The sequence below is a fragment of the Buteo buteo genome, chromosome 3, assembly GCF_964188355.1.
Source record: "Buteo buteo chromosome 3, bButBut1.hap1.1, whole genome shotgun sequence".
In the NCBI taxonomy this organism is placed as follows: Eukaryota; Metazoa; Chordata; class Aves; order Accipitriformes; family Accipitridae; genus Buteo; species Buteo buteo.
Genome location: NC_134173.1, coordinates 51141393 through 51154685, shown reverse-complemented (window position 1 = coordinate 51154685; position 13293 = coordinate 51141393). Strand labels below are relative to the sequence as shown.

Here is a 13293-nt window from a genome sequence, read left to right as displayed (position 1 = left end):
TGCCTTGGTCACGTGCAGGTATCTAAATGAGACACCTTTCTTAATCTTGAGCTCAATCCTGGTCGTGGTTTCTGGAATACAGAACCTTACTACAATGAAGATTGCTTGTATGTAGTCTAAATTCTCTGCTTTTGATTACATGTGGTAATGTGTTGGTTGAGTTGAAGTAAAAATAGATAAGAAGATATTTTACTGAATGTGACTTTTAAGTTACTTTTTGGGTACTGTTTGTAACCTTGGACTGCTAGATGAGTGGAGAGAGTGGTCATTTAGCATGTAGACCTTGTCAACCTGTGTTGGAGGTGTCAGGTTACAATAGTCACTTGCCTTTCATTCTTGGGCTGGAGGACACACCTACTGCTCAGATGCAGGGGACAACAGCAAGACTTCTTAGGGAATAAATTAATTCTTCTTGCAGGTTTATGGCTGGTTATGCTCTAACGGCAGTTTCTCTAATGACTTTTCAGTGAGCTGCCAGTGATCTAATGAAAATATTTTCTGAGTGGTCAGGACATAGGGTTCAAAGCAAATTGGTCGTGAAATGTTAAGACTGTGAGTCCATAGTGGCTTGACAGACAGGCAGTTGTGTATCCTCTTGTGAGGGTAGGGGCTAGAGGCTGTGAAGAGAAAATGGTCCTGCCTTGTCTTGTCATGGGCAGAAAATACCCTGTATGAGTAAAGTTGTGTATTAACACAAAGTTGTCCCTATGTTTATTCTCCTAATTAATGACTTACAGCTTCTCTGAAGCATACGACATTTATGAAAATGTGTGTTCATGTTCATACCTGTTTCTTCTGTAAAAGGAGAAAACAGCAGCATTAAGTAACAACTGTTTATTAACACAAGACTAAAGCTTTTCACAAATATTTAGTCATACCAATCAAGATGCACTTTTCTGTGACAGTTTGGACTGAATATACACAATAAAAATGTTTAGCACATTTGTCTTATTTCAGCTTTTAGAATGCATCATTTCACTGAACTGGTCACAAGAAGAGAAGGTAATAATGTGCAGTTTTCCATATTTTAAAACAGAAAAGATCACATCCATAATAACAAACAGTATCATTTCATAACTTCATAATCCAGCACACCTGTACACTGCTATATGAATGTTACTGTAATGAAAAACAGTGCGATGTTAACATTACTTGGAACCACAGCTTCTAGTTGTTATTGAGGACCCACCATGATGCTGAAAGAGAGGAGAATTTATTTATTTGTTAACATAAACAGTATTTCTTTTTCTACCTCTTGTAAAAATGCTAAATAAAATAGCTATAATGTATATAAAGAAATGTTCATTTATATATGCAGCTAATAATACTTTATTTGAAAGCTGCATACTTTCAAGGAGAAAAGCTCTCTGGGCAGGGGAAGAATACTTAAAATACTAGGAGAGCTGAATATAACTGGTGGGGGGATGGCTTTAGCAGAAGAATTTATATCTCCTTTTGATAACATCCAAAGAAACATTAAAATGTCATAGGTGCAGTTGCATAGAATTAAGCACGCAGATCCCAGAGAGCAAACCACATAAATCCTCACTCCTGTTCTGCTGCGTGTCAGTATTTAAGCTGAGCTCTGTGTCCCCTGGGTGATTTTGCTTACTTTAATGACTTTCTTTCCTCGTGATATTATTCAGACATGGTGTTCTTTTTGCACAACTCTAGGAATTAAATAAAAGCGGTTTGTCCCAAAAGTAAGAGAATTGATAGACTTGTAAAATGTCATTCCCATAAAAGAAGATCTGTAACCATCAGATTATAGGCAGGGCTGGAGTGAAACACATTTGCACTTTTTCCCCACAGTCCCTACCCGTTGGCCTTTTGAAATTGAACCTTATGCAGAGAGGAGCCACAAGATTTTTGGAGAGAGACAGGAAGGAAGGAAGGGAATTGTGACTGTATCTGAGATGCCAAGTCCCTTAGTGGAGGGGTGTTCTAGGCTCAGTAGGTTTTGTACTACACAGTTTGGGGATTAAAGTCATTAACTTGTTTCTGTGAATGTGTCCATAAATACTTAAATTTATGCCATTTTTATGGAAAATGTTATTCTTGAAGAAGAATGTTGAGAAGATACTTAAGAATCTTACCTGAATTTGGGTTATGAAAGCCTAGTGGTCTCTGACACATCAGTGGATTAATGAATTTTGGCCAAAAAATGCCAATTTAACAGTTTATTTCATGGATTATAGTGCCATAAGTGTTCAGTGGGTTTCCCCAGCTTTTTTCTTCACCAGAAGGCTCTCTAGTATCCTCAGGTCCAGATCTTATATAAAAATTAGGCATTCACTGAAGATGAACTGCGTGGTTCATGCCACCGTGGTAGATTGGCCTGAAGCAACTTGGTCGCTTAACAGGTGTGCAAGTGATTATAATAGGTTGTAGATCCTGTTAACTGATGGTAAATTAATTTGCTTTAGGATAAGTGTATCCTTATTTATTTTAATTAATAGGTGGAGTAAAGACTCCTGGGTTGTAATCTTTGATTGAATCAGATTTAGATTACAGTTTTCAGTTGTTTCAGTTCTTAGTTACCCAGATGTGTAAAAAAGCATGGATGTGTCTGAGCTAGGGTAGATATGTGCTAGTTGCAGACAGGTTTGGTTTTTGCTGATTTTACAGCGGTATCCCTTTCCTGTGTCTAAAATTCTTTCGTAAAGCCATCATTTTTTACTTCAAGAACATTTTCTGTCTTTCAAATACAAATATGATTTGTATAGATCAAACATGGGAAGTACTTTTCATGAAACAAAACTTCGAATTTCTGCACAGATTTCTAAACCGTAGATCATCTATAAAATTGTAAAAATAATTGTGAATGCATTGCTTCCCATTGGCCCCCCCCAGCAAGGAGTGCACAGTGAGAAATGCTGTTTCTATGGCAACTGTCTGCTGGTATAGAGTGCTGCAGACTGAAATCCTTCTTAGCAGGCAGAGTCGATGCTTTAAGAAGCATTTTGAATCCAATTTCAGACACTTCTATATTTAGGCATTTAAAAATCATGTTTACATTTTAGTTTATGTTAATTGCACTTTAGCTGTGAGTAAACCACCCCTGGAATGCTCCTGGGTCATACGCAGGCTAGCTCTTGGACACAAAGAAGTTTGGGAAAAGGCCGCATTTTTTCCTACAGGCAAGTTTGTCTTAAATGCAGCAATTTCTCAGTAAGGTACAAGATTTGAAGGGATTCTTGGTTCGTTAAGTACCATCTCCTGATACTGCAGGAATCCCTGGCCTGTAATTGTGTGTCCAGATCAGGCTTATGAGGTCTGAAAATGTCTTGGCTGGTTTCTTTTAAGGAGACACCCCAGGTACAGAACTATGTAATTCTTTTTCAGCTAGGTGGGGGTTTACTATTTTAAATTTAGTTTGTACTCAAACATAGGAGAAATTAGGGTTTCATTGTAATAGATTTGTGTTCCCCAAGATAAAAAATTTGCTGTCCTCCTTCTGTAAATATGGGACTGATGCTTGCTTTGCTTCATCCTGCACTGTCTCTATTAACTATTGTTTCTAGGAGAAAGAAGATGTTGCATGCTCATTGTTTTGTATTAGAAATAATAATTTGCAATCTTTAACACCTTGCTTTTTCAAAGTAGTTTGTTTGGTTTTTTTTTTAACATAGCAGAAAGTGTGTATAATAAATTGATTAGTAAATATCAATTATCAGTAATTAAGGCTCCTTTCAGTCAATGTAAGTATGATTAAGTTGAAGTCTTCATCAGAAGGCAGTTTTTTGCCTGAAAACCTTAAATGGGGTCTATTTTACTATTCACAAATAGTATTGTTTATTCTAGATATTTTCTTAAATAGTATATGCTAGTATAACTTTGCGCTATATAAAATAAAGCATTGTGGGTCTTATTCTTGCTGATGCGTTTTACATTCTATGCTTAAAAACATTTGGAGTCCCTTTCTCCTCCATACTTTACCAAAGAAGATCTGACCAGGTGTGGTATTATGCAGTGGTCCTGCGTATGGAACACACTAATATAGCAGAATTCTTCACGGGGAACAAACAAAATAATGTGAAAAATTGATGTTTACCAGGGACTAGCATTGTTGTGATGAGCTCTGGAATTTCCAAGAAGTCCACATTACTTCTCTGGAATGTCTTGCTGTAATTCATTTGAAGGTGGCTAAATAATTGTAGAAAATAAGAACATATCAAATTTTTTAAAGGGGCTAATTTTTCTTTTTACGAGTGTTAAAATTTCTACAATTAATGCTGTAACAAAGATTTTGTGCTTCAAAACTTAGGCAATGATGGTAGTGGGAGAGGAGACCAGATAATCTGTGAAGTGCTTTCATGTTATATTAAACACAGGTTTTCTTCTGTACAGTTAACTGTTACTCTGATGCTCATCTCTTGGTTGTGACCCAGTATAGCGTTGACATGCATTACTAGTGTTCTTGAGTCTTTGTGAAAGTAAACTTTGAACTGGGGTTTTGTTCAAAAGAAAAGCAGCTAAGCTTCAAGAGACTCCTCCGTCTTCCTTCAGAATGGTTTCTGTCTACAAATTTAGGATCATGGGATTTGGTTGGTTGGTCAGTTGGTTTTTTAATAGTAAATGTAGTTAAGGAAAATCTTTTTGTCTCTACTCAATTTCTTAGCCATCTGCCTGCCGCAGACTAGAATTTGGCTGGTGGGACTTTTAATCACTATAACTTCTATTTGGGGCCCAAAAGAGACACTCTAGGAATCTGTGGGATTGGTTTTTGTGATGTGGATTTGGGATGTTTTGGGAGAGCTCACCATGACTGCTTGCATGCTTAAGTGTGTTGCTGGATGGCACACCTCCTGTCTCACTCATTGGCTCCTTTTGTTTCTTTCATTATCATTAAACTGTGGTAATATTGCTGTTTCCCTGTTGTTTTGTCTCTGATGAACTAACATCCATCTGATGCCATACCTTTGTCTATTCGCTTTCAGACTTTTTATGGTCTATTCAAATTAGCTTTGTCTTTCTGATATTTTTATTTATATGTTTCAGTATATTTTAGTCTTTAGCAATTGAACTATTGTTCTGAAGTATTAGTTGTGATGTATTTAGCAAGACATCCATTAGCAGTATTTAATTTGTATTCAGTCTTTCTACACAATTGCTTTCTAACCTTCAAAACTTTCTGTATTAAAAAAAAAACCCAAACCAAAACCCCAAAACTTACCTATTCCAGGCATTGCTGTTCTCCCAGAACTCATAAACAATGAAGCGGCAGTCACTTGCAAGCTTCTGTACAGAAACACTAAGAATTGTGGATAGAAATAATCTAATAAAACACGACAAAGTTATTGGAAATACACATCTTATTCCAAACTGCTTATGAGTAGGACCAAATGCAGTGATTTTTGAGGGAAAAAAAAACCCCAAACATCCCACCAAAACAAAAATCCAACCCAAATAATAAATTTAACAAATAAGTGACCACATACTGCAAATTATGTGAGCTTTTTTTAAAAAAAAAACTCTTGGAGTATTTTCATGGCTTTTCATTTATTAATATTTAATATTAGTACACTTATGATGTACTCTTATTTATGAAACTCATTTTTCATATTGCTCCAATAATATAAAGAAATTTCTAAAGAAATGCTAATCATTAATACAGAAAATTAATCAGGCAACTCTGGTTCAGAGAAAAGCAGCAAATACAGTATACTGCACATAGAGAACAGTTCAGTTAAGTTTACAGAATAACTCATGCTGTTTCCTTGAAAAATTACACTGTGAGAAGTCACTCTTTTGTATGAGAGATGCATCAAAGTGGCATAGAGTTTAGGTGCTTTGAAAGCAAATATATAAAGGAGTATACAGCCAGATAGGCTGATGTCTGCTGCAGATACATTTTTTAAATAATACTTTGGGTACTATTTAGTTGTTCTTAACTATTCAGCTAACAATTTATCATGGGTGAAAAATGACCCACAGAATATCTGCTGATCCTCTACACAGAATCATCCTGCTTACTATCCTGAGTATAAAAGCTTTACAGCATGTAGTGTACTTATGCCTTTGGGTACTCAAATTGGTGTTTAGATGTATAGCACAAAAAGTATATATCCGTATTTCTCCAAGTGCCCAAGTGTGAGATTACTGATGTGCTTGAAAACTGGTCTCAGATTATATTTCATACTGTAATAAGCAATAAGTTATATGATTTATTGGTTTCCCCCTGCTATATGTGAAAGTACATTGTAAAATAGCAAAAATATCAAGAACTGTTGGAAAAAAACGTCAGTTATAAACGGCTACGGTAAAAACCGACCGGTAGGTGGCATTACAGACTCACCAAACGCCTATAAACTTGGGAAAGAAAGTAGCTTTTTCCCATCATTTGTTAAGTTGCATTCTGAACTCATGTAAGCTCTCTCCCCTGACAAGTTTGCATTCACTACAGTGTTTTACTGGACGTTCATTTTGGAAGGGGGCTAGGGGGCTTCTCTTCTTTGTTTTTTCCAGCTCTTGGCCCACAGGAGAATTTTATTTTCCTCATCAGTCTGCCTTTACAAGTGAACCACTGCAAAAAGGACACTCTGTTCTTCTTCCAGCTTAACTTGCTTTTTCTGGTCTGTGTGAACACTGCTGATACAATCCTAAGTGTGACGATGTCATAGCAACAAGGTGCATAAATTAGGGATGTGATAGGCAGCCTCTGAAGCCTTTGAATATATAGGAAGATCCTGTATTGTGTCCACACTATAAAAATATTTATTTCATAATGGTCTGTAGTGTGTATGGTAGTAGCTTTCTCCAGGACGTTAAAGTAAGAAATTCAGTATAGTGGTGAGTCACTAAAATTTATTCTTAACCCAGTTCTAATGTTTTATTTAAATCTAAAAGGAGCAAAGCAGAAATACACTATTTTATTGAAAATTTTGCTTTTTAATTTTTCCCATTCTTTATTATGAATGAAAATTTTAAAATGACAGCCTAAAGGGAAGGTTCTGAAACCTTCCAAGCAGAGGACTGGCAAACAAGTTGATAAGTTGTTCACTTGCCAGGTAAGCACAAATGAAGGATGGCAAATGAGTTTTCCAAGAAAGAGTGTCAGCCTAGGAGCTTTCAGAAGACATGAAGTGATGACCTGCAAAGCTGAGAAGCCTTAAAAGGTTGTTTAGCATCTTTGGGAGAGCCTGTATTATCATTTTGTGATACTACTTAAAGTCTGCACATATACTTCAACGTTTCTTTCTAGTTTTAGTTGTCTTTGAAAAGCTCTGTCTTAGACACATGCATAACCAACCAGGAAAGAAGATGTTACAGGTTCTCCCTTAATAAATAATCCAGCTCCACTTAAAAGTAAGTCAAGAAATTAGACTACATTCTGTCCTTCAGCCCAAGGACAATAACATTACTTACTGCAAGCAGCCACCCTGAGTAGAAGCAGATTCCACGTATTGCTTCAGAGCAAGCCGGAATTCCTCAATTTCTTCTTCTATCACAGACATTTGACGTTGAACAATCATTATGTGCTGATACAAAAACATGACAATATTACTGCCATATCATCCTCTGAAGTCCTTGTACTTTAAACTCAGAAAAGTCTATCATAGAACAATAAAACCCACAATCATCAAAGAAAACCCACAAAAGTTCCTTTGAAGTTTGCATTCCCTGTTTTAGTGCTCTGGAGTTGAGAAGTAGAAATGCTCGAGTGTGGGCTTTTATGTCTAGGCAGGCTGAGGCACAGAATGGAAACACCCAAAACAAGCGTCCACCTTAGAGAAGGTGAGAGTTGTCTGAATTGTGGATGAGAGTCTCTTCAGAAGAGTGCAAAGCAAATGTTGATCTTTGAAATGTTCAGTAATAAAGTCAGCATGTTTCCTTGGATGAATCTGTATGCCAGCAGGTATGAGGTTTGACATAAGAGCATATTGCCACAATCTGCATTGGATGCAGTGTGACCTTCACTGAGGTGCTCTCATACTCTTTTACATTATAGAGCTCTGACTCACACCTGAATGAGATGCCTAAGGTAGCCCATGTTAAATCATGAATCGAGAAGGTTTTTTTCTTCCACCTTTCTGCAAAAAATTAACAGTCTTTATAAGCAGGACTATGGAAACAGTCAGTAGTACAGAAGACCTATTTATCCTGAATTATTATGATTATCGTTTAGCTATTTTGTTTACATATTGATTCATCTGTTGAAGCTTGTCAACTTTACTAATGCAATATTTAAAGAAACACCATGTCCTTCTTGATTAATACAACTTAATCTTTTTACAGGTTTTTGACTCATTTCTGCCCTGATTATTGATACTGTTATCTCATGGATTATCCCTCCACCATAAGCAGCCTGTCTAGCAATACTGTGTAATCTCATTTAAAAAAAGATAAAAATCTAACGCAACTCCTGTGATGAAATAAGGAATTTGATGGATCATCTATTTTGGTTATTTTTTCATGTGTATTTGATTTTCATTTTATTAGGTTCAAAGCCCTGAATTTAGGAATGCTAGTGTATTTGAAAAATTGAGCTCAATCTTGGGACATAAACTTCCTTAACAGTAAGTTTATTTCTGGTCATGATTTTGGTTTTGTAAGTTTTAATATTGATTATTGCTTAGCACTGGATGCTGTCCCATCTTTCCTGATAGGGTTTCCTATAGCAGTTTTGGGAGGGAGGGAGAAAGGCTGTACAACTGTGATTGAAAGCATGCATGCAGCATTAGCTGATTAGGAGCAGAGATGCTAGCACCCCATAAACACTGCTGCCAAATTTAGTAAATCTTATTAATGACACCTTTTCCTCCTTATGAGAGTTGAGGTTTTGGCTTACTGTATCCTTTGAAAACAATGCAAAAATTAATATAAAAGTTTTGCCCACATATTCTAAGTTTTGTTTTGTTGCCTCTTGCACAATGTATTCTGCTAACTAAAATGGATTCTTATCACTGGAAAAAGTGAGGCTGGTGATTTTTTAAAATTATTTTTTAACAAAAGAGATCAGGTAAGATTGTTGTCTCAATACCTGGCATTCAAAATCAAATGTCAAAATCATTATCTTGAAAAGCACTTACAGATCTTGCATTTTCTTCCAAAACTTCCTCTTCAAATGGCTCAAGCTTTAGGTCCTTTGAGGCATTTGAAAAGAAAATAGAAATATAAGAGGCAATACTACAGCTGTATTCTGCTCTTACCTTTGTAACAAACCGTTCCAATAGCTAGATTCTGTTTTATTTCCAGAAGTTATAATTAAATCCCTTCTTTATTAGCTGTAAGTCAAACACAAGCAATGTCTGCAAAATCTTGCACACTTCAGTGGTTAAATCCAACCCAGGCTGTTCCGTAAAGTTTTATTTATAATGTAATGCTGAGCAGGTGATTTTTCATTTGTAGCAAATCCACTTGTTCACAAATGTATGTTGGACTTAATTGAGAAAAGACAGATACCTTCTCAAATTGTCACGTGGATTATGGAGATGAGCAAGAATGGTAATTTGAAATGAACTATTAGCTACTATTATGCAATCAAGACTGTACACAGAAGAAACTTTTCTACGGGGCATTTAAGGTTGCAAGGGACTGTTTTCTAGTGTTGAAAAAGATGTGCATGATGCTCCAAGTGAGGTTTCTGAACTGCTGCACTTGCTACTGAGGACAGGCTGGGCAGCAGCAAACAGATGCATCTGTGAGGCAGCAGTATGCTTGCTTGGCACACAAACTGGTTGCGCACTTCATGAATCAGTGATTCATGCAGACACCATCTAGTAATGCACACAAAATTATAATTTACATGCTAGGCACATGTAGTACCGTCTAACCCATTGCCATATGGATATTCTGAAAAATATCCATATGCTTGAAAAGAAGCAGATCAATTTGCAATAAGCAGCTGGAGCAAAATGTGCTCTTTGTTAGTAGTGCTACGCTTCTTATTGCACCCAGTTCTTGTGTAACAAAGATAAAAAATTTTCTTCTGCTTCCAGCTGGGTGAGGATTGATTAACTTCAGGTAGCAGGTGTTTTGCCAGCACAAATACTGTAGTCGCTGAAAAGCCAACAAGAGGTGTGCAGGTAGAATTCAAATGAACAGGGGACTTCCACCAGCAGCCGGTGGCAGAGCAAAGCAGGAATGAAGGAGCAGTCGCACAGTAACTGCTGTGTTGCCGTACCTCTCCTGCAGAATGTGCATAGAAAGGCATGGAATGTGTGTGTGGGGGGGGAAACACCCAGCTTTAATAGCACATTTGTCAGTGCAGACACTTCAGATAAAAACCCTGAAGGAAAATGCATATTCCTGTGGTTCATCTGTATTTTCAGTGCAAAATTTTTCCAGGGAAATGTTTGGAAAAAGAGAGGAAAGGAATGACTCGAGTTGTACTGCAAACTTTCTCTTAAGGTATCAAGAAAAAAAAATAATCTGTTTTCCCAGCATGTATAACTTCAGAACTTGAGAAGGAAAAGGACTTAGAAGACTGATTGATGGTTAAATTCACCTTTGACAGAAGACAGCAGAACAGTTAGACAGACAATACGAAATCAACCATTCACCAGGTAGTTTTCCAGTAGGAACCACTGGTGGATAACTTGCTGACCTCTGAAGAAATGAAAAATAATCTATAGCAGTTCTTCAGTAACGTTATGTCATTAGGCAGGGCATGACTTACACAGATGGGGTGAGCCTACACAGACAGCTTGCTGTGACCTCGGAGCATGCGAGCACTGGCGCACAGTCTTCATCTGTGCAGAAGAAGCACTCGGGCATTGGCTGACTCAACACTGAGCATGAGTGAAGTAGCCCGATGTGGAGATGAGAGCTCCTGACAGACAATTACCACGCAGCCTGGAAATGAAAACTGACCCAAGACTGCAGCTCAGAGCTGGGGCTTTACAATGCCTCCTCAGTCCTACCTCACCTCAGCTGAGGTAACGCTTGGTTGTAACACTTGGTTGGATGTGATGGGTTAACCTGGAACATACCTGAGCTAAAAATGATTAAGTTACTGCTGAGAGATGGCATGTGTAATGGCCTCATCCCAGGTGGGAAGTGATGACCAGCCATTTGGTGTTTTTAATTCATTTCTGTCTGAAGTCAGTGGTCATTTAAGCAATCAGCTTTGCCTTTTCTTGACTTTGCTTTGGAATAGAGTAGATGGGCTCACAGTGTCCTACTGCTAAGAAGCACCAACATCCTTTTTGCATTACGTGCCTGTCCCAGTCATGACCCAGGCACTGTTTTGCTAGATGCTGTTTAAACATGGATCACAGGGAGTTGCTCCTACTGTAATGAAGTGTAAATTCTAATAAAATGAGGACAAGGGAATTTCGTTAATGCAAAAGAATTCTCGTAGTCTTTTTAATATGCCTTATTTTATAGGACCAGAGGTTTTATGATTTCTAAGTTGCATGCCTAATAAATTGGGTTCACAGAGGCCAGAAAGAAGTGCCAAGAGAAGAACAATCAAAGGAGGTGGTCCTGGAGAAGCTGCAGAAATGTGAACTCACGTCTCACAGTTAGACCTGGCCGTGAGCTACAAGGTCAAGCAGATGCAAAGTTAGGCAAAGGTGGATGTAGTCTGTCTATTGGCAAAAGTAGGTTTGTCTAATTGCTATGTTTTATTAATCAAGTTTTATATTGATAAGGAGATAATTATGGAAGTTCTATGCCCTGCCACTGTTTTCCTTTGGCACTGAGCTGCTTTTCAAAGGTTTTCTGTCATTTACCTGTAGCAGATTTGATCGTTTTATAACATCTTTGTTGTAAGTTTATTTACTACAAAATGGTTGGCTGTTTTCTGTAACATTTGCATTGCATTATTGCTCTATGCCAGGTTTCTTTTTTCAGTAACATTCTTTTAAATGTTAAGTTTCCTTAAACTCCTTTTGGCATCAGTCCGTGTTGGGAGGTTACTGTGGCAGGGTGGTCAGCTGCTGCTGCTTCCAAAGGAGAGCTGGGAGTAAAGCTGGACCAAAGGCAAGAGTTACATTTCATGCAGACTTCCGCATTTCAAAATACAATTTATATCTATTCAGAAAAAAGTTGCTACTAAAATGTCAGTAATGTGGCAACTGCTGTGTAATTGCTTTTCTCATGCAGAAATGACCTCTGGGAGGAAGCTGTTGTGTGCAGGAAGATGAGTATGCCCTGGTCAGAGGCTTAATGAACTGAGCAGACCATGAGGAGCTGCTGAGCATAGCAAGGAGCAGAGTGAGAAGCTGACAGAAGTTACAGACAGCGCCACGAGGAATGGCTGAATTTCACAGCTGGTTAAGGAGAAGCGATGCGAGAGACTGTTAGACCTCAGGGATAACCAAAGGGAGTACTGGGCTTCTTTTGGGGAGCAGAGTCTTGCAAGGCCAGCAGTGCCGGGGGTGACCGTATTGGTAATGCAGTTCATCAGTAATAGGCTGAGATAACAGAAATACCACATTTTGGTCCCAAGCTGGGACCAAAGGGGAAATAAGTAGGCGCAGTTTGTTCATTTGGGAGGGAGCAATGGCAGAGAAAGGTCAGTATGCTTGTCTTGCTGAGCCCTGTGCCAGATCACCACCGTTTATTATGTCTTCTTGTTAAATCCCTTACTTAACTATTTTCTAGGTGTATAATTTGCTATTGAACTCAAGTTGGACTAGCAGATAAGTAGGAGGAGACGCTTGTCTGCCAGACCCAAGGTCTGAGCCAAAGCCTGGCTAAGGGGCATGGGTCCAGCCACAGATACTAGATAGACTTAAAGCCCATGCTAATGTTCACAGGGGAACGTCCATCCTGATCAGCTGGAAAGAAGGAGCAGGATCAGGCTGTTGCATGTTCATGTTTCTGTGAGCGCTGCCTGTCTGTGGGCACTGGTGAAAGCACCTGTGCTGGTGAAGGCACCCGTGCTGCTGTGCGTGAATCCATGTCTCTGGAGTACATGCACAGCCTCGCCACTGGTGAGCACTGACCTGCAGCGAGGAGCAGCATCAGCATCATTACTGGGACTGGAGCAACTCCTGGGTCTGAGAGCACTTCAACCTAAAACCTTGTCTCTAGTGTACCAGGAGGGAGAAGTTCCCTGGGTCTTAAAATCCACCAAATTCAGCCATGCCCTTAGAACCTATCAGAAATTGTCCATCTGTCCTTCAGTAGGGACACTTTATGTAGAGAACAACACAGGAATTTATAACTTTACTTTTTCTTCTGCTCTTCTTCTCCAAAAAGAAAGAAGTCACCACACGCAGACATAAAACAATTTTTAAAACCTAGGGTAGCAATAAATCCGAATGAAAACAAAAGAAATAGACATTTTCTGTGCAGACTGATGTTACCCAGGTTTTTACAAGCCCTGGGAAGCCTTGGTAT

General features: G+C 38.3%; 1 protein-coding gene across 2 annotated transcripts in view; it reads right to left on the bottom strand.

Moving 5' to 3' along the window:
- Positions 1 to 836: 836 nt before the first annotated feature.
- NECAB1 (N-terminal EF-hand calcium binding protein 1) overlaps positions 837 to 13293 on the bottom strand; it is a 71048-nt gene continuing 58591 nt past the window's right edge. Inside the window, exons 9-13 of one of the 2 annotated variants that reach the window (XM_075024363.1) lie at positions 9033 to 9086; positions 7369 to 7481; positions 5177 to 5254; positions 4055 to 4146; positions 837 to 1196 (exon numbers count right to left, since the gene is read on the bottom strand). In XM_075024363.1, coding sequence (XP_074880464.1) covers positions 1168 to 1196; positions 4055 to 4146; positions 5177 to 5254; positions 7369 to 7481; positions 9033 to 9086 — 366 coding nt within the window. In that variant the 3' untranslated portion in view covers positions 837 to 1167. The remainder of the gene's footprint in view (positions 1197 to 4054; positions 4147 to 5176; positions 5255 to 7368; positions 7482 to 9032; positions 9087 to 13293) is intronic. The other variant, XM_075024364.1, reaches the window with a different exon arrangement.